The sequence below is a fragment of the Puma concolor genome, chromosome D4 (assembly GCF_028749965.1).
Source record: "Puma concolor isolate L17-30 chromosome D4, mPumCon1.1.hap2, whole genome shotgun sequence".
NCBI lineage: Eukaryota > Metazoa > Chordata > Mammalia > Carnivora > Felidae > Puma > Puma concolor.
This window is the reverse complement of record NC_141679.1, coordinates 11,976,675-12,002,557: the sequence shown is the minus strand read 5'-3', so window position 1 is coordinate 12,002,557 and position 25,883 is coordinate 11,976,675. Positions and strand designations below refer to the sequence as shown.

Genomic DNA, 25,883 nt, shown 5'->3' with positions numbered 1-25,883 from the left:
AACACATCTAAGCCAAATATAAAAGTATCTTAAAGATCATTACATAGACATATATGTTATAAAGAAGAAAAACATATACCAATTTACTGTTGGATATCACCAATAAAAAACTGAAGGTAACATTTAATGTTATCAAAATGTATATCATTTTGATAGGCTTTAACATTTTAGAATATACCTACAGATTAATCAAAGTCTATAGGTGTATATTCAAGGAATATACATTTTCTATTCAGAACAAAATATATCTCCTATAACAGCACTTACTACGGATAGACCAAGCACTTTTCCAAATACCTTACTCATTTTTTATTTATCAAAACCTTGCAAGGTGGGTATAGCTATTGGCCCCATTTTACAGAAGAAAAATTGAGGCACAACAGTGAAAAGTAACTAGCTCAAGGCCTCACACCAAACAACTGAAAAAAACCTAAATACAAACTCAGAAGTTTTCTTTTAGAGCCTATGGCCTTAGCCACCGCACAACACAGCCCATCTAAAAACAGATATGGGGCACCTGGGTGGCTCAGTCAGTTGAGTATCCAACTCTTGATTTTGACTCAGGTTATGATCTCACAGTTCAGGAGATCAAGCCCCATGTGGGGTTGTCAGCACAGAGCCTGCTTTTGAGTCACTCTCTCCCTCTCTGCCCCTCCCCCACTTGCACTTGTTCCCTCTTTCAAAATAAATAAATAAACATTAAAAAAAATAAAAACAGGGTGCCTGGGTGGTTCAGTTGGTTAGGTGTCCGACTTCGGCTCAGGTCATGATTCAGCAGTTCATGAGTTCAAGCCCCACATCGGGCTCTGTGCTGACAGCTCAGAGCCTGGAGCCTGCTTCAGATTCTATGTCTCCCTCCCCTGCTCATTCTCTCTTTCTGTCTCTGTCTCTCTCAAAAATAAATAAACATTAAAAAAAATTTTAATAAAAACAGACATAAAATACCAATCAAGTAAAACATATGCATTTGTTCTCCAGCAGTATGTATTTATGAACCTAACAGGGATAAACTGATAGAGCAAACTGCTCCAGAATAATAAATTGGGCCTAAAATGATCAGAGTGCAGGTATATTAGGATTTTTTTAAACTATATCATAGCCTCTTATTAAAGGCTATGGCATTATGTGTAGCACCCCAAAGAAAATTGGGGCTTACTGGTAAAATTTGTTAGGCCCCTGATCCATCTATCCTGAAGTCTGCGTACTTCTCTATATATAGCCAAAAAAAACCCCATTAAGCAATCTGTAAGCAACTGCGCTTCAAGTTTTCTTCCTAATAACCTATACCATTCTTTCATTTAAGAAGTTCTAACACTGACCTTGGAAAATCCTGAATGAGCTTGTAATTTCCTTGGTCATCCATTGTGTATAGCATTAGAATAAACCGATACATTGCACAACTCAAGCAAAATTAACTTGATTCCTTGAACTTTTGTATCCTTATCATGGTACTTTGCAAAGATTATTGTGTTCTTGGGTAAAATATGATGCCATAGTGCTTGCATGTGGAAGTGAGATTACACACCCCAGAAGTAAAATGAGAGGTCTGCAGGAAATGTGTACATTAAACTGCTTTTTGAGCTTTATGTTGGAGTTGAGACGAATACAATCTGTATTTATCACAAGAAAAACCTAAAGTTAAAGGGTCTTTTGTGAAATGCAGAAAATATGTTCATGCCTCCTAATAAAATGAAAAAGTCATAATACCTCTCATTGAATTCACACTGAATCAAACAACTTCATAGTGGCTAATTTCCTAAGACCCACATAAAAGTAACACAGACTAAGTTGGTACCATCCAGTTCATACACTTGACCCCCTTTTAACAGGTGGTTAAAACAGGATGTTGCCTTCTCTTGCAATCAAGTACCTTTAGTTTACTATTGGTTTTTGCTCATTAGGTTTTGCACATTCTTTTAGCATTATTATGTGCTATATTATTTTAGTTAATTCCTGTTGCTCCCAATCTCTGGACGAGGCCTGCATCTACTTGAATAGGCTTAATACATCTCTCAAACTCCAAACAGTGCAATATTGGAAGAATGTGCATTCAGTCTCTGTCTTGGCTGGGAGTCCTGGAATTTTGAGAGCATCTGTTCCCAGCCCTGGCACGAGTATGGTCATTATTCTCTCCCCAGCCAAGGAGATTGCTGGGAAGTGCCAAGTGCAGCAGCAAAAGGTGGCATGTAAGGCTGGACAGGTAGGGAGAAATTGGGAATGATTGCTAAAGGATATTGGGCTTCTTTTTGGAGTGACAAAAACATTCTAAAATTGGTTATGGTGATGGCTGTACAGTTCTGAATATACTAAAAACCACTGAATTGTACACTTTAAATGGGTGAATTGTAGGGTACATAAATTAAATTCCAATAAACTTATTCATGTGGCAGAGACCCCCTCTAAACGAGCAACCGTCAACCAAGGTGTCCAGCCAGAGAGTACAGCATCTTCCATCTGCTTCCTGTGGTTTCCAGGCTCTACCTTCCCTCTGGAAACCAAGAACTGGCTTGGCTACCATAGTTTGGGTTCCTTCACCTGGTACAGGATTCACTTTTCCCCTCAAGCCTTTGCAAACACTGTATAATGACATGAACTTTTTTTTTTAAACATGGAATATTGAAAGATAATAAAATAGGTATAAAGTAATATCACTAACAATAATCAGTAGCCTTTGTTCAGTACTTCCAAAGTCCCAGGACTGAACTGTACAAATTTCATATTACTGAAACCTGGGGAAGCTGAAAAAAGTGTTAGATTATTGAGTGGTTTTTTTTTTTCTAAATCCCCATGATTTCACAGAAATGGTGGCCCTGTTTGGGTCTCAGTTCACAGTTCCATTTCATTGGTCTTCAAACCATGAACTGAGTGCTTCAGGAATTTCAAGAAAACTTGCAATTCAAACTTCATGTTTGAAAAATCATTTTTGTGACAAGTACACAGAAATGCATTCTAGAATAGAAATTTTTAAATGGGAAAAAAGGGCAGCCTAACATTTTAACTTATACTGAAAATTAACTTGCTTTGGGGCAAATCTCAAAATAAATCTTTCCTTGTCATCCCCACTTAACTGAGGGATACCATGAGTTTGCAAGGGGAGTCATTTTTTTTTTTTTTTTTTTTTTTTTTTTTTTCAACGTTTATTTATTTTTGGGACAGAGAGAGACAGAGCATGAACGGGGGAGGGGCAGAGAGAGAGGGAGACACAGAATCGGAAACAGGCTCCAGGCTCCGAGCCATCAGCCCAGAGCCCGACGCGGGGCTCGAACTCACGGACCGCGAGATCGTGACCTGGCTGAAGTCGGACGCTTAACCGACTGCGCCACCCAGGCGCCCCAAGGGGAGTCATTTTAATAGTGTCATAATTAAATACTCATCTGTGGGAAATGGGACTTTCTTGTTACAATGCAACAGGGAAAAGAAGGATATTGACTGTGGGGAGTCTACCTGCAACATAACCCTGGATTTTTGAATTAGGGTGTTCAGAACAGTTCGATTATTCTTACTTACACATTCAAAAAATGCCATAAATTAAAAATCATTAAAAAAAACCTTTGATTCTGGCCATCGTACACACAATCAGGCCACAACCTGGTCAGCCTGACAGAGACACGGGGAATAGAAAGCATTTAGTGAGATCATCCATGCGGCTTTCAAGACTCAAACTTGGAAGTCTGGAAGAATACTGTAAGAGGCCATTTGGTAGAAAACTGGGGCTTGTTGGTAAAAGTCATTCAGCACCCTGTTCCATCTGTCCTGAAGACTGCAGAATTCCATGTTAGAGAGGTTGGCAACTCATGGCCACTTCAAAGTTCTAGATGAAACTGGAGGCTTAGTATCTTCATTTCTGTTCCAGCCTCTGACTTTAGTTATCCTAAACCTTCAAACTCTTAATGAGCTTTAGGCAAGAAATAGTTTGGTATCCCAAAGGCAGATCTAAGTTACAAATATCAATGCCCTGCCTGTTTGCTAGGCCTTATGCTGACCTTCGGCACACAGAGTAATGTACAGTCCCTGCCTTCAAGAATCTCATCATCCATTAGTGGAGCCGAATAAGGAACTGTTAAACCTTTCCACACACATGAGGTCCTACGGATCCTCAGACACAGCCAGCTAGTGTGATTATGCCTGTGCTCCAAAGAGCAAACGATACCCACTCACAGCCAGATAAAGAGAGGGACCTAGGGTCACTGGCTACTTTCTTCTACCATGCCCCTCCCTTTGTCCAGCCTCCTGCAGCCTGGTTCTTCCTCCACAACCCATGAGTTCCCTCCCTGATGTCTCATATCCTCACATGAACTCCAAATTCAACTCTAAGGCAAGCCCCTAGCTATTCAATGGACTGAAGCAAAGGCGGGGGTGGGGATGAAGTGGGGGTAGGTTTAATATCACTCATAATGATATAGCTCTTGGTTAAATGGACTAATTATCTGTTAAACAGAGGAATTACGCTATATGACCCCTTTCAACATTAAAAATACATCTGTGCTGTAACATATAGAATATTGGACACACAGAGACATCAGTTTCTTCTGGGCCCCACCATTCAATGTGTGACCCTGTAAAAGTCACCTGGCTTTTCTTACAGTCCAATAAGCACATGAAAAGCTATACCAATGTTAGCTACTGTTATAATAAAAATAGTGATAATAATTATTAATTACATTATTACTATTAGTAGCAGTAGTAAAAACAAGAGGAAAGATGAGTATGAATGTATCAAAAGCCCAAGCTCTTAAGACTTTACATTAAAAAAAAACCCAGTTTATGGAGCACCTGGGTAGCTCAGTCGGTTAAGTGTCCCAACTTCAGCTCAGGTAGTGATCTCACGGTTCGTGAGTTCGAGCCCCACATCAGGCTCTCTGCTCAGCGCCCACTTCAGATCCTCTGTATCCCTCTCTTTCTGCCCCTTCCCCACTTACGTACTCTCTCTCTCTCTCTCTCTCTAAAATAAACATTAGGGACGCCTGGGTGGCGCAGTCGGTTAGGCGTCCGACTTCAGCCAGGTCACGATCTCGCGGTCCGTGAGTTCGAGCCCCGCGTCAGGCTCTGGGCTGATGGCTCAGAGCCTGGAGCCTGTTTCCGATTCTGTGTCTCCCTCTCTCTCTGCCCCTCCCCCGTTCATGCTCTGTCTCTCTCTGTCCCCAAAATAAATAAACGTTGAAAAAAAAATTAAAATAAACATTAAAAAAAAATTTATGATAGACCACTCTCCTGTGCATTTGGCTAAATTACCTCTCAGTTACAGCATTTCACCATAGTGATAAATAGCACATATCTTTAACAAGAAAAGCCAGTGAAAATAAAACAAGAGTCTAATGTGGACGTACATCTATCTACCCCCCTTCCCCAGTGTCAGATATGCTAAAAATGACAAGTAGATGGTGAGCAGCACTGAACTCAAAAGAGCTATCATCACTATGTGAAGGATGTTCTATCCACAACAGTCTCCTCACGTTGCTCCCACAAAACTGCATGACCAAAAACTTCATACAACCCTTTTAAACCCTCAATTATACTGCATTCACAGAACTAGTCATGTATGTAGGTAGCGTATATTCAGTTATTAAAACATGCTATGTTCTTAGATTATTTTTTAAGGAATAGTAGCAGTGGGTCTTCATTTCAGGAACTTAATATTCTGTGATATAAAATTTTAAACATATGCAAAGTAGAGAGAACATGAACTTACATGTCTACATTACCCACCTTCAACAACTATCAACTCGTGTTAATATCCCCACCCACTCTCCTCACCAAAGATCATTTAAGCAAATGCTAGGCATGATATTAGGTCATCCATAAATATATATTAGGGTCATCCATGAACACTTTATTTAGTATACATTCCTACAAGATAAAAACTCTTTATTTTTAAAACATAATCACAGTATCATTTATCCTAAAAATGGAAGTAATAGAATATCATCCAGTACCCAGAGTGTTCAAGTTTCTATTTTGGGGACCTTTTTAAATAATGAAACCAAGTTCCTACCACTCCATTAGTGCACACATGCATGATAAGTAGAGAACGATACAAGCTATATAGAGATGGGGGTGTTTAGTGGTGCACTGGGCTTAATCACTAGCCTACAGTCCCACACAAAAATTTGAACCTCATCATAATGACCAATTTTTGCAATGTCATAGATCTTTATGATCATTTTTAGTCAAAATTAAATATATACACTCAATGAGTCTCATAAACTCATTTTATAGGATTAACTTCTTTTCAAGGAGTCATGAATAGGATTTCAGATTATTCTTCTTTTTTCATATTATTTTCTTGGTTCTTCCATTCTTCAATTCTGTATTTTCCACCATGGAACAAAGAGACAACATTTTAAATTTCACTTACCTGTAAAAAGATGTGCACAAGTTTTTTTAAGCTTGTTGGCTTGGTCATATAACTTCCGAGAACTTTTGTTGGACGTTGGATTCAACCTCTGTCTCATGGTTTTGACACCTTGTCTGGAGTCTGGGTTGAAAAAAATCACAATCGGGAACCACTGAGTGTAATTCAACAGGTCCACAGCTTTAGGAGTCACATCCAGGAGTGCATGCTTATCCTGTCAGAAATGGGGAAAAGTTACGTCAAAGTTATGTATGTAAAATCATACAGCAGCAAAGAGTTTATTTTAAGTAAAGGCTGCATCAGATAAAACTTGTCAATTTAAATCCAAAAGCAGAATGTTTTCCTCCACGTTATGGAGGAAAGTTATTGGAACTGCTGAGAAAATGAATTAACAGGTTATCTGGTATAATGTTGAGAACTGAAAAAAACAGTACGTCACTGCCGCTGAACATCACCTGGTTTCCACACAATGCAACAGCTTACATTTATATTTATTTTTTACAATTAACATTTAATGATTATTAAAAACAGATTCTGTCCTAAAAAAGACTCCAGCAAACCATGAGCTAATTCCTTCCGACAACATGGCCTTCAGATGAATTTCCTCACCTGTTCAATGATTTGCCTCACTGTATTTAACCGCACCACCCCACTGGATTTCTCGGATCCTGCATCTTTTGGTTCCGTTTCTGCAAAAGCAAAAACAAGGGGCTAACCAACTTTTTTAGAAATCAAAATCAGAGACTCCATCAGTCTGACATAAGGTGCCACCCTAAAGAGAGAGGAGAAGCACTCACACCACCTCTTAAATTGAAATCTAATCATGAGGAAGCAGATAGTCCCACAGGTGAGACAAGGGGCTTGGACTCTGCAAGATATCAATGTTAGAAAATAAAGTAGAAAGAGGAGGCTACTTCTGTCTTTGTAGACATAAACACAATATATACTAAACAGTACGGTTTTATCAGTGTTAAATTTCTTGGCAGTGTCACTGTATAGAAGAATGCTCTTGTTCTGAGGAGACTCACGTGGCTAAAAAAATGTTACAACGTCTACAACTTAAACTTTTCAAATGGCTCAAAAGAAAATTTTAAGAGTATGTATCTGTGTCTGTGGTAGGGGTGATATATAGCAAACTTTCTGACTGGTGACAGTGACTGCATGTGAAGGGTATGTGGGTATTCTCCTTTTTTTCCATTTTTCCTTTATATTAGATATTTCTCAAACTGAAAATTTGGGGAGGAAAAGATCATCAACAGACTTACTAGCAGTTTGAAACAGGTCAGGTAACTCATTTGCCAACTTTTCCAGTGCTATATCTGCTATAGGACCAAATAAGACCACAGGTCTCTTGAAACCAGCTGAAATGAGACAAGAAAGGCCATGGAAACACATTTCCTCAGCTATTAAGATAAGAAGCCAAAGTATTTTATAGGCTAGTGATGAACATAATTAAAGAAATGGTGTGCTCTCCCTCCCTCCCTCACTTCAGCCCTGTTCTTTCCTGAAGAATATGCTTTTACTCCCCTCCCTAGTGTCAAAGATAAAGTTTACTGGGGCACCTGGGTGTTTCAGTCAGTTAAGCATCTGACTTCAGTTCAAGTCACGATCTCATGGTTCATGGGTTCGAGCCTCGCCTCAAGCTCTCTGCTGACAACTTGGAGCCTAGAGCCTGCTTCAGGTTCTGTGTCTCCCTCTCTCCCCCCTCCCCCACTCGCACTCTCCCTCTCTCTCTCAAAAAATGAATAAACACTTAAAAAAAAAACTTTACTATAGGCAATATATGAAAACTTTTGAATGGTAGTATCAGAAGAAATAACTGAAGGGGCGCCCAAGTGGCTCAGTGGGTTAAGCTTTCGACTCTTGGTTTCGGTTCAGGTCATGATCTCAGAGTCATGAGATCAAACCCTGCATCAGGCTCTTCACTAAGCCTCGAGCCTGCTTGGGATTCTCTCTCCCTCTCTCTCTCTGCCCCTCCACCCCCCCAAAAATTAAAAAAATTAAATAACATAAGATGTGGAAATACACCTCCATGTAAGAGTTGGCACAGCTCACTTTTTTGGAAATTTTATTTCATGTTTGAGTGTGATTCCAACGCTATAACCTGGCATTGGTCTAAGTGGTATGGTAAGTTTGAACCTGACTGTTACAGTATGGAAATGAAGAAAAACAGGCTCAGAGCCCAGTCAGATCATTTCCTTAGGCCCCACCTAGCTTCCTCACCTTCTCGCAGCAAAACCCTCTCATAGGCTGGGAACTTGGTGCTAACTGACACAACGGCTGTTAGATCTTCCCGACTCTTCCTTAAGTTTTTCTTCACGCCAGATCTCTGACCACGCATTCTCCAGAAATCTGCTCTGTCCCCAGCATTGTCTCTCTGGGCATTCTGAACACTGGCCATCTGTTCAGCTCTGAGAGAAAAAAACCACAGGAAGTAAATCTCAAAAGCCAGAAAATGCACAAATGAAGTTAAAATTAACCAAGTCTAGTCAATACTGCTTATGAACTTGGAATAGAGAAGATGCAGCTTGACACCAAAGAGGTTTCACAGAATGGGAAACGTGGGGACATTCTCCACACAGTGGAAGCAGAGAATGGTTGGGTGCACAGAAAACCTACCAGAAATAGCTCAGAACACAATAAACTTGGCTCATTATGGTAGGATGGAATACAATAAACATAACTAAAATCCATGCCAAAGTATAATCATCTTTACTATTTTCCCTAGTCAGCCAACCAACAAGTGTTAACTGGGATAGATCAGCCCCGTCCAAGGATGCGGGCCCGACAGCGGACAAGGGCAACCTGTCTCTGAGAGGCGTGTTGGTTTGCTACAGCCGCTTGGTAATCTGCTTGTAGGCTACGCAAGGTGGCAGGCACTCCCCTGGAAACCGTTGAAACACCAGCCAGGTGCAACAGCCAACCACATGATGCTAACTAAGTACAGCAGACCATTTAGTGGGTATCTCACGGTCCCGGGCCACACCTCATAAATAAGAATAGGTGGAATAGGTGACAGGAGAGGACACGACGACAAATGATGAAGTTATAGGGGCTTCCTTTTTGAGCAGGGAAGGGACTGTATTGATTTGTGGAACACTTAGGAGAGGTGTATGAGAGTGTATGATCTCTGATACCTGCTTTTGTTGGGGATTAAGCCTTTCTCCAACTCATTTCCGATCCTCACGGCCAGCCAGTGGCCCAGCTTGCCATCGTACAGCGTATCTACCACTCGGAAGACCTCCCCCCTGGTGAAAGCCAGGCTCTGTGGAGTTTCCTTCTCACATTCAAAGTGGCTTCTTATAAAAAACGAATCCCCTCTGCCACAAGCTAGTATGTCTCTATACACTGAAAAACAAAAGCATTGTTGTATGTTGCATTCTGCTTCACAGTTACCAGCTTCTCCTATCCCTGATCACCCTTTTTACTTCTCTTCATTTAGTAAACTCAGTGAACAGACCCGATGGGAATCAGGGCTCAAACAAGGGCAGAAAGCTAACTCCATGAGTCACCATAATGGTTAATTTTGTGTCAACCTGACTGGGCCACAGGGTGCCCAGATGTTTGGTTAAACATTATTCTGTGTGTAACTGAGGGTGTTATGGAATGAACATTAACATTTAAATTAGTAGACTGAGTAAAGCAGATTGCGCTTCCTCATGTGGTGGGCCTCAGCCAATCAGTTGACGGCTTGAATAAAACAGAAAGGGGAACTCTTCACTGAGTAAGAAGAAACAAACTCTTCCTGCTTTAGAACTAGGACATCAGCTTTTGGGACATCAGCTTTTTTCCTGCTTTCAGACTCAGATGGAAGCATTAGGTCTTCCTGGGTTGTGAGCTTGCTAACCTTCAGACTGTAACTACACCATTAGCTCTCCCAGTTCTCAGGCCTCTGTACTTGGAATGGAACCAAATCATTGGCTCTCGTGGATCTCCAACTTGCCAGCTCACCCGGCAGATTTTGGGACTTGGCCAACCTCTGTAATCATGTGAGCCCATTCCTTATAATAAACATCTATACACACACACACACACACATATATCCTATTGATTCTATTGCTTTAGAGAGCCCTAATATACTTGCCAGTCAACCCCTGAAGCAGACAGGGAAGATGCTATCAACCCCCATTTTACAGATGAGAACAATGAAGTCTGAAAGGGTATAGCAAGTTGTCAGACTTGCATTGTCAAGATAAGGGTATAGCAACTTGTCAGATAAGCATTAATGTGGGAGTTGATCCACAGATGGGGCCCTTTGTATCTTGCATATGGAAACTCCATAAACTCCAGGCAGTACTTAAGGACAGATCACTATTCAGAAAAGCAATTTTATTCCAAATTGACACAACTGGTAAAATGATTTCAGTTGGTGTACAGAAGACATTTCTGTAGGACATTAAATGGTACCCAAATTTTCTCCACATACCTATGACTCAGAAATTGAGTGTGAAGATATACTTCAGTTTTTTAATACCCAGACTTACCTATTCTGGTCCCAAGATACCTCTCTCATCCTTCCTCCCTTCACCCACTCCCCGCATTAAACTAATAACCAAACATGCTCACCATCAGCTCGGCTCTGAGCTAATATGGTCACCATTTCACCTTTAGGGATTTCTAGCAGGTAGAGAACGGCATCTTCCCGAACCAGCCCTCTGAAATCCTGTGTGTTCACCTGATAAGGCAAACAGAAAAACAAACCGAAAAAAAAAAAAAAAAAAAACAAAAAGAAAACAAAACAAAAAACAAGAAGAAGAAGAGGTTTTTTAAAAGATGTCACCTAAGTTTTTGTCTCTTTGTTTTCATCAGGGCCTGCCCAAAGCAAATCCCAGATATAAAAAAGTCCTTAGTGTCCCAACTGAAACCCTCCCAATACCTCCTATGGGCCTAGGCTGTGTGAGTCACCATACCCTCCTGCCTCCCCACACTGCCAACCGTCCCTTAGAAATAGGCCATTCCATCAAGGATTTGTCACTGGATCAGATTAAACCTTCTTATTATGTTCGTGTGTCTGTCTCTTCTTTGAGTCTCCCATAGAGGTGGTCAGGGAGGTAATATACAATTATGAAACATAACTGTAATGCTATAGGGAGTGGTAGAGTTTTATGGCAAAACAAGCATGCTGGCCCAACTTAAGGCATTAACACTTTAAGTTGATTCAAATAAAAGCCTGAAAATAAAAATGCAATTCCACCTTTCTCCTGTAAGTTCTGTCACCTAAAAGGTTTTTAATATGTGTTTATGAAACTGAAGAGCATTAGCCTTAAATGGCAGACCATTAGCCTAATAGATAGACTTATATATTTAAGCTTCTGGCAAGGAGCCACAACATTTATCCCCCATCGACCAAAGAGGGGACACAGTAATTAGGTTTTGAAAGGTAAGTTACAAAGCAAGTAAAACTGAAATGTGGCACAAAGAAAAAGACATTTTGGAATCTTTGTTCAGTACCTTTAAAATCATTTTAAAACAGAATAGTCAAAAATAAGCAAATATAAAAATTATTTTAGGGGCGCCTGGGTGGCTCAGTCAATTAAGCATGGGACTTTGGCTCAGGTCTTAATCTCACAGCTCTTAAGTTCAAGCCCCGCATCAGGGTCTCTACTGTCAGCACAGAGACCACTTCAGATCCTCAGTCTCCCTCTCTCTCTGCCCCTCTTCCACTATGACTCTAAGTAAAACATTTAAAAAAAAAATGTTTTTTAAGTACCTAATATTTTAACAATATAGAAGTAAAAAGAAGATACAGAATTCCTACGAAATATTTTTTTCAGTCATTGAGGACTATGGAAGTCTTTATTACTTTATCACTGAAAAAAATCATTGAGCCTAAATTAAGATTGGAATTTATGATTAAGTGAAAACAGGCATTAGGTTGACACTTGGTGCTTTTGAAATAAAGTAACTTGCTAAAGCAATCCCATTAACTTTTCCTTTGAAACAGTATTTATCATTTAGGGTATCTGTCATTCCGTCTCTCTATCCCTTAATTAGGGATCATCAGATTTTAGAATCTAATCCTTTCTTATGCCATTTTCATATCTACTACACCTGTGTCTGTATATGGTGACATGTTTTTGTATGCACTCTATATGCCTTTATTTTTATTTAAAAAAATTTTTTTAATGTTTATTTTTTGAGAGAGAGCACGCGTGCAAGTGGAGGAGGGGCAGAGAGAGAGGGAGACAGAATCTGAAGCAGGCTCCAGGCTCTGATCTGTCAGCACAGAGCCTGACATGGGGCTCAAATTCACGGACCGCAAAATCATGACCGGAGCCAAAGTCACATGCTTAACCGACTGAGCCACCCAGGCACCCCATCTTTATTTAAATGAGATAAGGCCATAGGGCTTGAGGGAAGACCTTGAGGGTCCATCTATCCATCCTATGGCCATGTGAGACTGACCTTCCATCGAGCTACAAACTACACTGGTCAAAATTAAATCACACATGGTAGCTACATTTAAAAACTTAGAGGAGTTTCTTTCTCTCTTCCATCCCATAAAAGTTTCTGAAAGAGAAATAAGAACCATACCAGATAAATAATAAGCAAAGAGTTATGCCAAACATGAAAACATATACGTCTGTTAACGGATAAGGCAGATATCCTGCCACAATACACTGGTGTGTTCATTCCACATGTCAGGCTGCCATCTTTACAAAGGGAAGAGCTCCACTTAAAAAACCCTCAACAGAAGAAAAGTGTTTAGTATATGTACAGAGTTCCCCACATATTCAATTTGGCCGTGAATGCTGGAACAAATTAGTTAAAAAGGCCAGGACAGCACTTTGATACTGGAAGGTTAGGTTGTACAGTCCTCTCCAAGAAATATCCCCTTTCATTAATCTATTTAGTAGTCTACGGGGACTAGCCGTGTCTGCTGTGAGCCTGAAAAGGATTCTGTATCAGCTACAGCTTTTGATTATATAGCGGCTTCTCTGCCCCAGTAGGCAAGCTCAAGTCTTTTTTACCCTTTTGTAGAGCTGAGAGTTCCTTAACAGAAAATTTATTCACGCCCAAGAACGAGGACCATCTATTGTCTGACCTTCAGATGGGATTACTGCCCCAAAAAAAAGCTGGTTCCCATAGTTTTCTTCTTGTCTTTTACTAGGGTGATAACAAAAAATAAGACACTTTCTTAAGTATAAACATTGCATACCATGACTTTTACACATGGAAATGACTCTCCTGTCTTTAACAACTTACAGAGAGGCTTATTAGGCCTTGGGGTGAATTCACTATGTTTTCATGGAAATTCAGAAAATCTTTTTTACCCAAGGATACAAAAATATTTTATTCTTGAACCTTCATGAGCAAAGGCTTCCAAATTCCTGACTTCCTATAGCCCCACATTAGTTAGGAAATAATGCTTTCTCTCCTTTGGTATCAGCCCAAAAGTAAATTGGTATGAGCTGGCACTCTGATGGGATTCTTATCGATAACACTTGGTAAGTGGTATTTCCTAGGATCACGTGGTACCACCAGGTTCACTCAGGTACACTTGGTCTTCTAGGATCCTGACCAGAGCCAAGGAAGGTTTAGAATATCACTGGAAAGCTTCAGCAAAGCTCATGATCAAGCTTTGCCCTTCATCTGCTCCAGAAATGAAATCTGAACTACCGCAGTGAGGCCAAGAGCCAAGGAAGAGGACCACCTGTTTTGGGGCTCTGTTGCCTGCTTCCTTGGGAATTCTGCAACTTTTTTTCTCCTCTCTCCTTTGAACCTAGATACTTTTACCAGACCCCCTAATAAACTCATAAGAAATGCAAGTTTACAGAAGCAGAAATTCCAGTGAAGACAGTTCCCTGTATTTTCAGAGTCACGAGGTATTTGACATTCTTTATTCAGAAGCCAATGGAAAATACATTATATGTATCTCATGAAATGTCAAAGCTGAGTTTATTTTCTAAAAGTAGTAGATTATATAAACATATATATAGTAACTTTAAAAGGACCAATATTTGATTAACCAGAAATTCCCATTCCTGGTCAATTTTAGATGTAAACAACATCCTGAGTGGCAGCAACTTGTTATTTTCCAGTGGGGAGAAGAACAGACATTGACCTTCCTGCTCTGTGCCAGGAACTCTGCTAAATGCCTTGTGAGTGTTATCCATTCCAATCTTCCAGGGCCCCTGCAAGGCAGGTATTCTCATCCCCATTGAACAGATATGAAACCTGAGTGTCAGGGTTAAACCAAGGTCACGGAACTAATGAGAGGCTGGGAGTGGATTCAAGGCTGATGATCTAAGCCAGCACCCACCTTTGTTCAAGTTCAGCACACTGCCTTAAGAGTGACAACCAGGCAGGGAATCAATAAAAAACAAACAAACATTAGCAAGATCTTTTGAGAGGTCTTCCTCCTAGGCCTTAAGTTAGAATCTCAATCTTTTTGTTAAGCTTACTAATAAAAATCTTAGCAAGGGTCTTAAACACTATAAATTCCCACAGGCATGGGCATGAGTTTTGGGTTCCAGGACTGAGAAGACAGGGCCCATTCAGGGAAACAGAACTTATGTTTAGCACGAACAAACCTGCTACTGGTCCGTTTTCACGAGCTAGACACTTCCCTTATAATCAGCTCTTCCCCAGTAACGTCTAGAAACAGGGCTGGGCTTTTCCTACCTTCAGAATCTGGTCCCCTTCTTGAAGGCCTTCTTGCTCTGCGGAGGTCCCCTCTTGAATGCCAGCCACAAATATCCCAACGTCATTGCCACCAGCCAACCGGAGGCCCACACTGTCTCCCTTCTGAAACCTCACCATTTTGGTATTGGGACTGCAATCGGTTCGGTTTTAGAAAAGAAAGATGGGAGATTTTTCTTTGTGAAGGAGAACAACATTAGTGAAAGATTTAATTTCTTCTATTTATGGAGAGATTTACATATTAAAAATCTCCCGTTTTTATCTGTCGTTTTTGGGACTATGAGATGAACATCAGCAGGCCCACTTAACTGGTTAATAAGTAGAAATACAGGTGTTTATGTAAACTCATTCAAGATTAGAAAGCAAACAAAAGGCAGGGCTAGGCCATCTGACTCCCACTTTAGGATTCTCCCAAAGGAAAGCTTGCGGCCACCACAGGATTCTTGCCAAATGGAGACACAACCTGGGTCCAGCAAGGTCGGATCTTACTCCAGAAGCTGCCCCTCTCTACCACCACTGAACCACACGGGTTCTCATTATCCAGAGCAGAGCACTGTGTCATTTCTATCCTCCCTCCACATGCTAGGATCGTCAGGATACTACAACCCTAAAAAGGTCCTGTAGTTAAGCAACATTTCACCTATTTGAGAGTTACCAATTTGGCAAACTCAAATACTCAGAATCACATTCTGGAAAAGCAGCCAGATAAGTAGACAAGCAAAGTTAACATTACAAAGTTCGCCAAATTCCACATTTTTCTTTTCCTACAAGTTATTTCTCTTTCTCATAAACACTAACAATAGAGGTTGGTTAACAGTGGCCCATTATATGCAAAACTGCCATCTGCAGTTAAAAAACACCAGTGTACTTCAGTTAAGGACACTGAGGTGTATGGAAGGAGAAAGGAAAAGAGAGAGAGGCTGAAAGATATACCCATATATTGCTTCATCTTCAGGACTAGGACGGAGAAAGGTTCTTGGGGCTGCTTTTGGTTGAGGAGCTGTGGATTAAAAACCACCTATCATTAACAAGAGAACTAGAGTGAGTTTGTCTCTATAAAGATCACAAAATCCACAAAAATCCAAATCGGTACCTTATGCTACATATAAATCATCACATCAGACAACAAAAATAAGTCTTTAAGGTGAAGTTTAATTTGGAGGCATTAGCAGGTACAAATAGTTTCTCAAAATAAGTGAGGTAAGAAACTTCCAAAATCCCAGGTGCACAGTCACATGCGAAAGAACATTTTATATACTTTAAAAACCACATAAATCGGCCCTTACCATCAATAAATATTATGTAAAATCACAATGATAATTTTAGGGCAACGGGGCAGGGCTGGAGGATGGGGTTGAGATCAGAAGTGGGAAACAAAAGGACTTCAGTTAATCAAATAAGACAAAATTTAACTGTGACAGGATTGGAAACATATATATTTGGGGGGCACGTGGGTGGCTCGGTCAGTTGAGTGTCCAGCTCTTGATTTCAACTCAGATCAAGACCTCACACTTTCATGAGTTTGAGCCCTGAGTCATGAGCCCTGAGAGCTTGGGATCCTCTCTCTCCCTCTCTGCCCCTCCCCTGCTCATGCTCTCTCTGTCTCTCTCAAAATAAAAATAAAGGAAATAAAACAAATATATATATATATGAGACTAAATGTATATATATATATATATATATATATATATATATATGTATACACACACACACACACACACACACATATATATATATATATATATATATATATATATATATATAAACATTTAGTCTCTGCCCCCAGTTCCTAATACAGAGCTCCTAAAATCCCTGTAATTTCCAGAGTGATATGGGTGCCAGGACAATCTTCTCTCTTTCCTCTTTGCCTTCAGTTCCTGACACAAGTCCTACATCTCTTGGAATTTCCTCTATCTCTGTCTCTAAAGAGAGAACTCCTCGATAGCCTCAAGATGGGGACTGGTCACCAGACACAGCAACCCATGATTAGAAGCTTAGAACTTTCAGCCTACCTCCCCACCATCTGGGAGGGGACAGGGGTTAGAGACTCAGTTAATAACTGATCACACACATGACAGAGCCTACGTAAAATCCATAAACTATGGAGTTTGGAGTGCTTTAGGGTCAGTGAACACACTGAGATACTGGGAAGGGTGGTACGCCTGGAGAGCACCTGGCAGCTCTGTGCCCCTCACCCTATACCTTGCTTCCATTTGGCTGTTCCTCTGTCGTATAAAAACCGGTAATAGGAAGTAAAGTGCTTCCCTGAGTTCTGTAAGCCAGTCTAGCAAATGATCAAACCAGAGTGAGGAGGAGGTTATGGGAACCCTCGGTTCAGAGCTGATTTGGTCAGAAGTATAGGGAGCACCTGGGGATTGCAGTGGTGTCTGCAGTGAAGGTATCTTATGGGACTGAATGCTTAACCTGTGGGGTCGGCACTCAACTCTGGGTAGCCAGTGCCAGGACTGAAGTGAATTGTAGGATGATCAGTTGGTGTCTGGAGAATTCGAGAATTGGTAGTTGAGTAGGGGAAGAAACCCACACGTTTGGTGTCAGAAATGTTAATGTTTATTTGTTTTTGAGAGAGAGAGAGAGAGAGAGAGAGAGAGAGAGAGAGAGAGAGAATGGGGGAGGGGCAGAGAGAGAGAGAGGGGGAAACAGAATCTGAAGCAGGTTCCAGGCTCAAGCTGACAGCAGCAGGCTCAATATGGGGCTCAAACTCATGAACTGCGGGATCATGACCTGAGCCTACGTTGGACACCCAACCAGCTGACCCACCCAGGCGCCCCTGGTGTCAGAAATGTTAAGAGCAGAGCAGTTCAGGTTGGGATCAGAGATGGGAAACACAAAGACCATAAATATAGTGAAACATTTAAAAAATGTGACCAATCTGTTGGCATATGGTAAGGGCTATTATTCTTGTAAGTTTTTTTAATATTAAAAGAGACTGGAGTGCCTCTTCCACATATCTGAATGATTTCTTAATAACTTCTCTCTCCTTCTGGCCACCCTCTGGAATGACCAAGCATATACTTCCGAACACAGCTGTTTACAAGGAGCCTCACCTGGCGGTTCCTCTTGGTATTTGGGTTCCTTGCTGTTCTCTGTGCCAAGTGCAGCTGCAGCGTCCCCCATGGACTTAAAGGGAGTGGGTGTGGCGCCCATCCTGGACCATCTGTTCTGCATGTCCTCTCTTGAACTTAAGCACACATCATGTTAATGTCTCATAATGCAACAGATCTGTAAAATGTATGTGTGTACATTCACGGTGCCGCGCATGAGGGAAAGTATACATCATCTTACTTTGGTCTTTCCTTCAGCTTTTCATTTGAGGAATGATAATCATAATCGGAATACTGCTGCCGTCTCTCCTCTGGAGAAAATGATCGGTTTGACTCTATTTCTGAGATATCTGGTTTCAAAAATAAGAAAAGACTTCTTATTAAGATATTGAAGACTGTACCAGAAGTGATATTATTCTCTGGGTAAGCCAATATGAGAAATGGAAAAGAGGCAGGAGTAAATGTGCTGTTAGTCTAGCAGTCTTCCCTTGAAGCAAATCTGAGCCTTTGAAGGGAAAGACATTAATTAATAAAGAGGAAGCCAAATTCAGAATTTTATGTTCCTCTTTCATTACACCTTCCATCAAAGCTGCTACTGAGGAGTCAGAATTCAATTACTGGATCATACATGTATCCACTCATTTTTAACCACACAGAGCAGTGCTTCTCAAACTTAAATGTGCATATGAATCACCTGGGATCTTGTTAGACTAGCTATTCTAGCACACAATCAGGCCTGTGATTCTGTGATTCCAGCAAGCTCCCAGAGGCTCATGCAGCCAATGGGCTAAGGATCACACTTGAAATAACAAGTAAATAACCTATAAGCTCTTAGCATACTGGGATTATTTCTCCTGCTCTGTTTTCCTGCACTGCACTCATAGCAGTAACCAAATGATTAGACTTTTGATATGATGGAAGTTAACCTAAGTTGTATGGTTTCATAAAGTAATTCTTTTAAAAATCAGCATGGCTGGGGCACCTGGGTGGCTCAGTTGGTTAACCATCCAACTTCAGCCCAGGTCATGATCTCACAGTTTGTGAGTTTGAGCCGTGCATCAGGCTCCGTGCTGACAGCTGGGAGCCTGGAGCCTGCTTCGGCTTCTGTGTTCCTTTCTTTCTCCACCTCTCTCCCTCTCTCTCTCTCTCTCCCTCTCTCTCTCTCTCTCTCTCTCTCTCTCTCTCTCTCTCTCTCTCTCAAAAATGAATAAACTTAAAAAAAAAATCAACATGTCTGTCTTCAAACTTGAGTACTTAATATTTTCCAAGTTCTTCTGCACAAAGGCAGTACTAGATGGTTAGTCAGTATCATACCTACTTATTTTTATTGGTAAGTTTTTGCATCGTTAAAATGTGACCCCATGTGTAATTCAGATTTAAGAAGTGAGTATTGCTTCCTAAGACAGAAGAGATGACACAGATTGCTAATTAATGAATACCACAATATTCAGCCACTCTGACTGTTTAGCTATCTTCCATATAACCTTCCCTTTATTTGAAATATTAATACCGCTTTTTAAACATATGCAAGAAAGTACAAGACTGAACAATTTACAAATGGATGTGGTTAGGTCTTTGAGCCACTCACACATATATTTTTTACGAACAAGTTTTTTTTCAGTGGCCTAAAACAGATTCCACTGGGGAGTTCACAAGTCCACCTGAATCTCATATTGGAAAACTAGTATCAGCAGACACTTTAGTAAGAAAATAACCACCACTTATCCGAATTAAATTTTAAAACAGAAGCTTTTGTTGTAAATTTAACTTCCAGCTGGATGGCTATACTACAGTGAGAATGGAAAAGCAACAGCCTTCCTTGTTTCCAGCCAAGCTCACAGGCTTCCCCCTCTTTACCTTCTATTTCTGAGTCGCTGTCATTTAACGACGGGATGTTGATGAGTGTTTGCCTGCTGTCTCTCAACACCACTAGCTGGAGTTTTCCTCTTGACTTTTCTATCAGTTTTCGAGCATCCGTTAAAGACATGTTCTCAGTTACAGTTCCATTTATCTGTGTTTATGAATAATGGTCATGTTACATGTGATGCAGCTGTTCACAGCAAAATAGAAAGTTTGTATTTTGCCCTTCTAAAAGTGTAAAGTCTTTGCTCAGCTATTCAAACAACATGAGTTTTAGGATGACTGAATAAAAATGATTATCCTTTAAATTAAATATAACCCTGCATGCCTGGATCTCAAAGACAGGCATGAGAGAGCTGTGGTATACTTAAGTTACTCTGCTAATTTATTTAACTTCCAAGCTCAAGACGATGGTTTGGTTTACTACTGGAACATGTTTCCTGACCGGAGAGGTTTACAGAAACTATTAAACATTCAACATTCATGTACTACCAACTCTCCCTCTCATCTTTCCTTAGTTTAGGGAATAGGAGCTTAAACTTTAAATAAACAGGGAATAAGAAAGTATTCAATGAATTTTTTTTAAAAAACTAACATGACACTATTACAAATCTCCATGTCTGGTTTTTGTGATAAAAATCTCACCCCGCTGCCCTTCCCAGCTTTTGTCTTATTATTGACTCCCATCTCATCAAAGTTTCACTCTATCAGCATTCAAATAGGAAATTTGGACTAGAAAGATAAACATGAATTCAGTTGTTCTCTACCCTGTATCACCAACCTTGAGAATTATATCTCCTTCATGCAGGTTGCCATCTTTATTTGCCAGACCAGTTCTGGTCATTTCCTTTATGAAAATCTGACTCCCAAGCCGGAGACCATACTCTAGAAGACAAACACATAAACATACACATATTTCATCAACTTGTTCAGAACACTTAGTCTGGTTCTTAGGTCAATTTTTAAATATTTATGAAAAATTAATTTTGCACATAGGACATTCTGTCAGACAACCAGCCTGGACTCATCAAAAAAGTCATTGACATAAAAAACAAAAGAGGCAGAAGGACTGTTCTAGATTGAAAGAGACATAAAAGCCAAATGCAACGCATGAACCTTCACTAGGTCCTGGATCCAGTATGGGACAGAGGTGGGAGGGGGGATACGTTATTTTAGAGCAACTTCAAAATGAACCATACTACAATATATTAAAAGGGATATTAATGTTAATTTTCTAAAGAACCCACAATGGCATTTTGGTTATATGGGAGAATGTTCTTATGCCCGGGAGATACCTGCTGAAATATTTAGGGCTAAAGGGGGTCACCCTTGCAGTTTACTTTCAAGTGGTTCCAAAAAACCACTGAGAGATAGAAGAGGTGTGGAAGAGGAAGAGAGAAGGAAGAAAGGGGAGAAAAGAAGGGGAAAGAAAACAAATGTAGCAAAATGTTGACAAATGGAAAAACTAGGTGAAGGCTATATGAGTATCTGCTCTAAAATGAACACTTTTCAAAATGGGGCCCAAAGAAACCAACTCAGTACATCTCAATAAAGATGTTCTGCTGACAGTGCAGTTGCCTACAGAAAGGAAAGTGGTATACCCTTCATGTGTAATGACTTAGCTGTGTGGGTTTGACAGTGAAGAAATTTCAGTGTGTGAAGAAAACAGGTCAGTAAGCCAAGCCAAGCAATAAAGTATTGAAGTAAAACCTGTGTACTCAGGGGGTTTGTGAACTTCGGATTGCTCTGAAAAGAAAAAACACTGTATTTACTAAATATGCACAGTGAAAAGTATTTTAAATACTATTCAGACTCTTCTGATTTTACTTATTAGACTTATGAAAATACCTAATTTAAGGATAAATTTTTGCTGTTTTAGGAACCACAACCCAGCAGGTTTTAAAAAGAGACACCTTCAAATTTATTATTATTGTTCTGGACTCAAAATCTTACAATTTCAAAACAAAGTAACTTCCTACCATTTAAAAAAGTTATGAAGTAGATTTAAAGATAAGTTTTTTTCAAGTATAATTAACATACAGTGTTCTATTAGTTTCAGGTGTACAATATAATGATTCAGTAATTTTATACATTACTCAGTGCCCAACATGGTAAGTGATCTCCTTCACCTATCTCAGCCATCCCCCCCCCCCACTTCCCCTCTGGCAACTACCGGTTTGTCCCCTAAAATAAATTTTAAGTGCTTTACAGTGAGTTAGCATCAGATCTTATGACAACAATTGAAAAAGTTGAGGTCCATCTCCACCCCTTTAGGAAGGTGATGAGAAAGAATAAGGGTAAGACAGCATCTTCTTTCATGGATGACAGTTCCTTGTTGGTTAAACAGCCTCACAGCCCAGCACAGAAGGCTATGACAGCTTGAATGATGACTTCTTTCTCATGTGTCAATTCTTCTATCCTCTTAAAAACTGCAGTCTTACTGTACAGTTGCAAATAGGTTGTTATTGGTGTATTATGGGCATCTCTTAAATGGAGAAAAAAATGAGTTGACCAGCTTCTAAGACACGTACCAGCAAAGCTATCTGGTGCCCAGGAAATGCAACGGGGCAATTCAAATGGATATTTTTATTAGTCAAATATAGGTCTTTCCTACTGTTAGATTTCTTTGAAGATTAGTTTTTATGCAACTCTTGCCAGTGATAGCCAAATTATTGTGTAATCCTAACAGCAAAATTATCTTTTAAAAATTGGAACTTTTTTCCCCCAGTGAATTCCAAGTTTAAGTAACAAAATGGCCTAGGAGGAATAAAATGCTGTCTCAACAAAGGGACATAGCCCCTTCTATCCTTGATAGTATTAGTAAGACCAGGCATGACTTAGGCGTCTCTTACAGACAAGATCTTTTCAAGATTCATTAGTGAGTCTTGAAATCAATGTAGTAAGTTATGAACAGTATTTTTTTTTTTAATTTTTTTTCAACGTTTATTTATTTTTGAGACAGAGAGAGACAGAGCATGAACGGGGGAGGGGCAGAGAGAGGGAGACACAGAATCTGAATCTCAGGGCTCCAGGCTCTGAGCTGTCAGCACAGAGCCTGACGCGGGGCTCGAACTCACGGACCGCGAGATCGTGACCTGAGCCGAAGTCGGACGCTCAACCGACTGAGCCACCCAGGCGCCCCATGAACAGTATTTTAAAATGTAATGGAACCTCTCAGAATGCATCACACAGAATAAGTACTGTTCCATGAAAGGTTTGTTCAAATTTTTTGATATGAAGATGCATCCGTGATTGTTTGCAAGATGTGGTTCTTTCTGCAGTGGAAGGGAAGGAGGAGGGAAAGGAAAGGGAAAGAGGCAAAGAAGAGAAAGAGAAGGAAAAGTCTGAAAAGCACTACCTTGGGTAACTCAAGAACCTGGAGTACCAGTCCTATAGAAGGTGTATCAGGCCTCTCTGAGGGAGGTCTCATGCCAGGTCATCTTTCTCAAAATTTCTCCAGTCCATCTTCTAATCTGGGAGCAGGATGGTTTTTACTCTATAATTCTTGTAGGTTGATAAATTAATATATCATTATCAATGGTTGTAAAGATTCTGTAGAATCCTTAAACCTCCTAAGATGCGCATTCCTTAGAGATAGGAAAGTCTCGACTCACTCCCCTGTTTTCTGGGACTGGACTCTGCATAGCACATTACTCACATCCTTGTGTTATTCTTTAGGTATTTCGATGGGCACCTAGTTCTAGACTCAACTTTGTGCTCCACTAGAAGTAAAAACAAAACAAACCCTCTCATCAGACAGGCTATGTGAAATGTCAGCTCCCAACCTAAAGGGCAAGAAGTTAACTTTGCATTCTTGGGTGCTCTTCATTGTTCTTCCTCTTGGAGGGAGAAGTAAAGAACAGAGATAAAAGATATATGACAAGTAATTTAAAAAGTCAGAACCAAGAACCAATGCAGGGAACATCTCCGCACTGGCTCTAAAGCCTTGTTCATCCACCTACTTGTTTCTGATCATCTATCTACTTCTAGGAGATGCAATTTGTGTTCTGGCTCACCACTTCCTGGCTTCAAGATGTGGGCAAGTCGCTTCCCTTCTTGAAGTTTCCAATCCTCGCCTAACTAAGGGACTGCTGGCTTCTCTAACTGCCACGTGGGGCTTTAGTGAATTTTGGATGAGCTGAACCATGTGCAAGTGCTCCAAGGAATGCAGTGTGGGACAGGCAGGCTGGACCAGGGCCCTTCTCATCTGTGGGCACACCAAAACTTCTCTGTACCACGATGCTCCCCACTGGGCAACAGGAGTGAAGTCTACTACCTACCACACAGGGCTCTGGTGAAGATTAAGAGTTATTTATTCAGCGCAGGCCTGGCACAGAGCAAACGCTCAAGATCAGCTAGAGTCTGATTTACTCTCATGGTTTCACCACTCAAGCTGCACCAGGCTCACCAGGAGAGCTTGTTAACACAGACTCTGGTCTCTCTCCGTGTTTCAACTCGGCGGGGCTGGGCTGGGACCTGAGAATCTGCATTTACTGCGAGTGTCCAGGTGGTGCATAGGCTGCTTTGAGAACCCCTGGCCTAGGAGTTTAAAGCCACATTTCTGCAGCCTGGCTCTGCCATTGGTGACACAGCTTTGTGCAAGTTAATGAACTTTTCTGTGCCTCAGTCTCCTTGTCTACATAAGGCAGATATAAGTAACTCCCACACGCAGTGGTTATGAGGAAGAAATGAGCCAGCTGGTACAAAGCATCTGGGCCAGTGCTTGGCACACAGTAAGTGCCACGTAAGAGTTAGCTGTTGTAATAGTGCTCTTCTTCAGCAAGCATGCCTACCTTCATTTGCTTTGCTTTTCACCAGGAGAACCCCGATGGGCCTGTCCGAGTCCGGCCGCCCCCTCAGCTCAGGGCTGGGGCTGCAGGAGTGCAAGTGCTCGCGGCTGCGGCTCCGGGACGCCGCGTATCGGGCATCGGGCTGGGCCCTGCGGCCGTACTCCTCCTCCGGGCTGTAGGTTCGGTCGTAAGCTCGGTCGTAGGCCCGGTCTGTGCTCCGGCCGCGGCTGCGCTCCCGGGCCCGCCCATAGTCGTCGTGGTCCAAACCCCGCTCCAGGCTGCGGCCGCGGCTGCGCTCTCGGCCCCGCCCATAGTCGTCGTGGTCCAAACCCCGCTCCAGGCTGCGGCCACGACTGCGCTCGCGCTCTGGACCCCGTGCCCTCTCGTGGGGCCGCCCCCTCTCCGGACTGTCCTCCCAGCTGCGGCTGCGCGCACCGTGGCTGCTGCGCCGGCTCCTCTCGCTGTACCCGCTGCGGGCACTTCTGCCGTCGAACTCGTCCATCACATCAAAAGCGCGGTCATCCTCACCGACAGACGGGCTGCCCTGGGGTGGGGCCAGCTGGACCTTCCGGGGCCTCTTGACCACCTGTCATTCAAGCAAACGCAGGGGGGATGCAGGACAAGCACAGTTACAGAGAATGCAGGGTTAAGAGCCCAGCCCTGCTTCTCCTTTCAGTAAAACTCTGTCCCCGCCAACTCACTAAGCCTTGAGTATAAGACCATGAGTATAACTGAACACAGGGCCTCTAAAATCTGCTTCTACTCAGTGTTCTGAATAGCATGAAGGGACTTTAAATCACTAAGTTATGAAAATGAAAATCCAGAAATTGAAACATTCTGGATACAACTGCCTAATTCATTCAAAAGTCAGTGTCAGTAATGGAGCGGGAGGGGACAGCGTAGTGAGAGGGCAGAGAGAAAGAAGGACCCTTCTAGATTAAAAGGCATTGAAGAGATTAATGACCAAATGCAATGCCTGAGCCCTGATTGGAATCCTGGATGGGGAAGAAAAGTCTATTGAAAACATCTTGGGATATGGACTGGGTATTAGATGATACTTTAAAGTCATTAATTTCCTCATAGTGTTATGTAAAACAATGTCCTTATTTAGGAGATGCATGCTGAAGTAAGTAGGATTGACACTGTCGTATCTGCAGCTTTCCTTCAAATGGTTTA

At 41.3% G+C, this 25,883-nt stretch overlaps 1 protein-coding gene across 10 annotated transcripts in view; it reads right to left on the bottom strand.

The window, feature by feature from the left end:
- The window catches only part of TJP2 (tight junction protein 2), a 128,641-nt gene that overhangs the window by 8,801 nt on the left and 93,957 nt on the right, over positions 1-25,883 (bottom strand). For all 10 annotated transcript variants that reach the window (XM_086684970.1, XM_086684967.1, XM_086684969.1 and 7 more), the window contains 13 exons: positions 24,711-25,293; positions 20,699-20,802; positions 19,915-20,068; positions 18,299-18,407; positions 18,061-18,194; positions 15,929-15,995; positions 14,978-15,128; positions 10,919-11,027; positions 9,490-9,700; positions 8,576-8,763; positions 7,618-7,713; positions 6,962-7,041; positions 6,356-6,566 (listed from right to left, as the gene is read on the bottom strand). In XM_086684970.1, the coding sequence (XP_086541096.1) occupies positions 6,356-6,566; positions 6,962-7,041; positions 7,618-7,713; positions 8,576-8,763; positions 9,490-9,700; positions 10,919-11,027; positions 14,978-15,128; positions 15,929-15,995; positions 18,061-18,194; positions 18,299-18,407; positions 19,915-20,068; positions 20,699-20,802; positions 24,711-25,293 (2,197 nt within the window). The remainder of the gene's footprint in view (positions 1-6,355; positions 6,567-6,961; positions 7,042-7,617; positions 7,714-8,575; positions 8,764-9,489; positions 9,701-10,918; positions 11,028-14,977; positions 15,129-15,928; positions 15,996-18,060; positions 18,195-18,298; positions 18,408-19,914; positions 20,069-20,698; positions 20,803-24,710; positions 25,294-25,883) is intronic.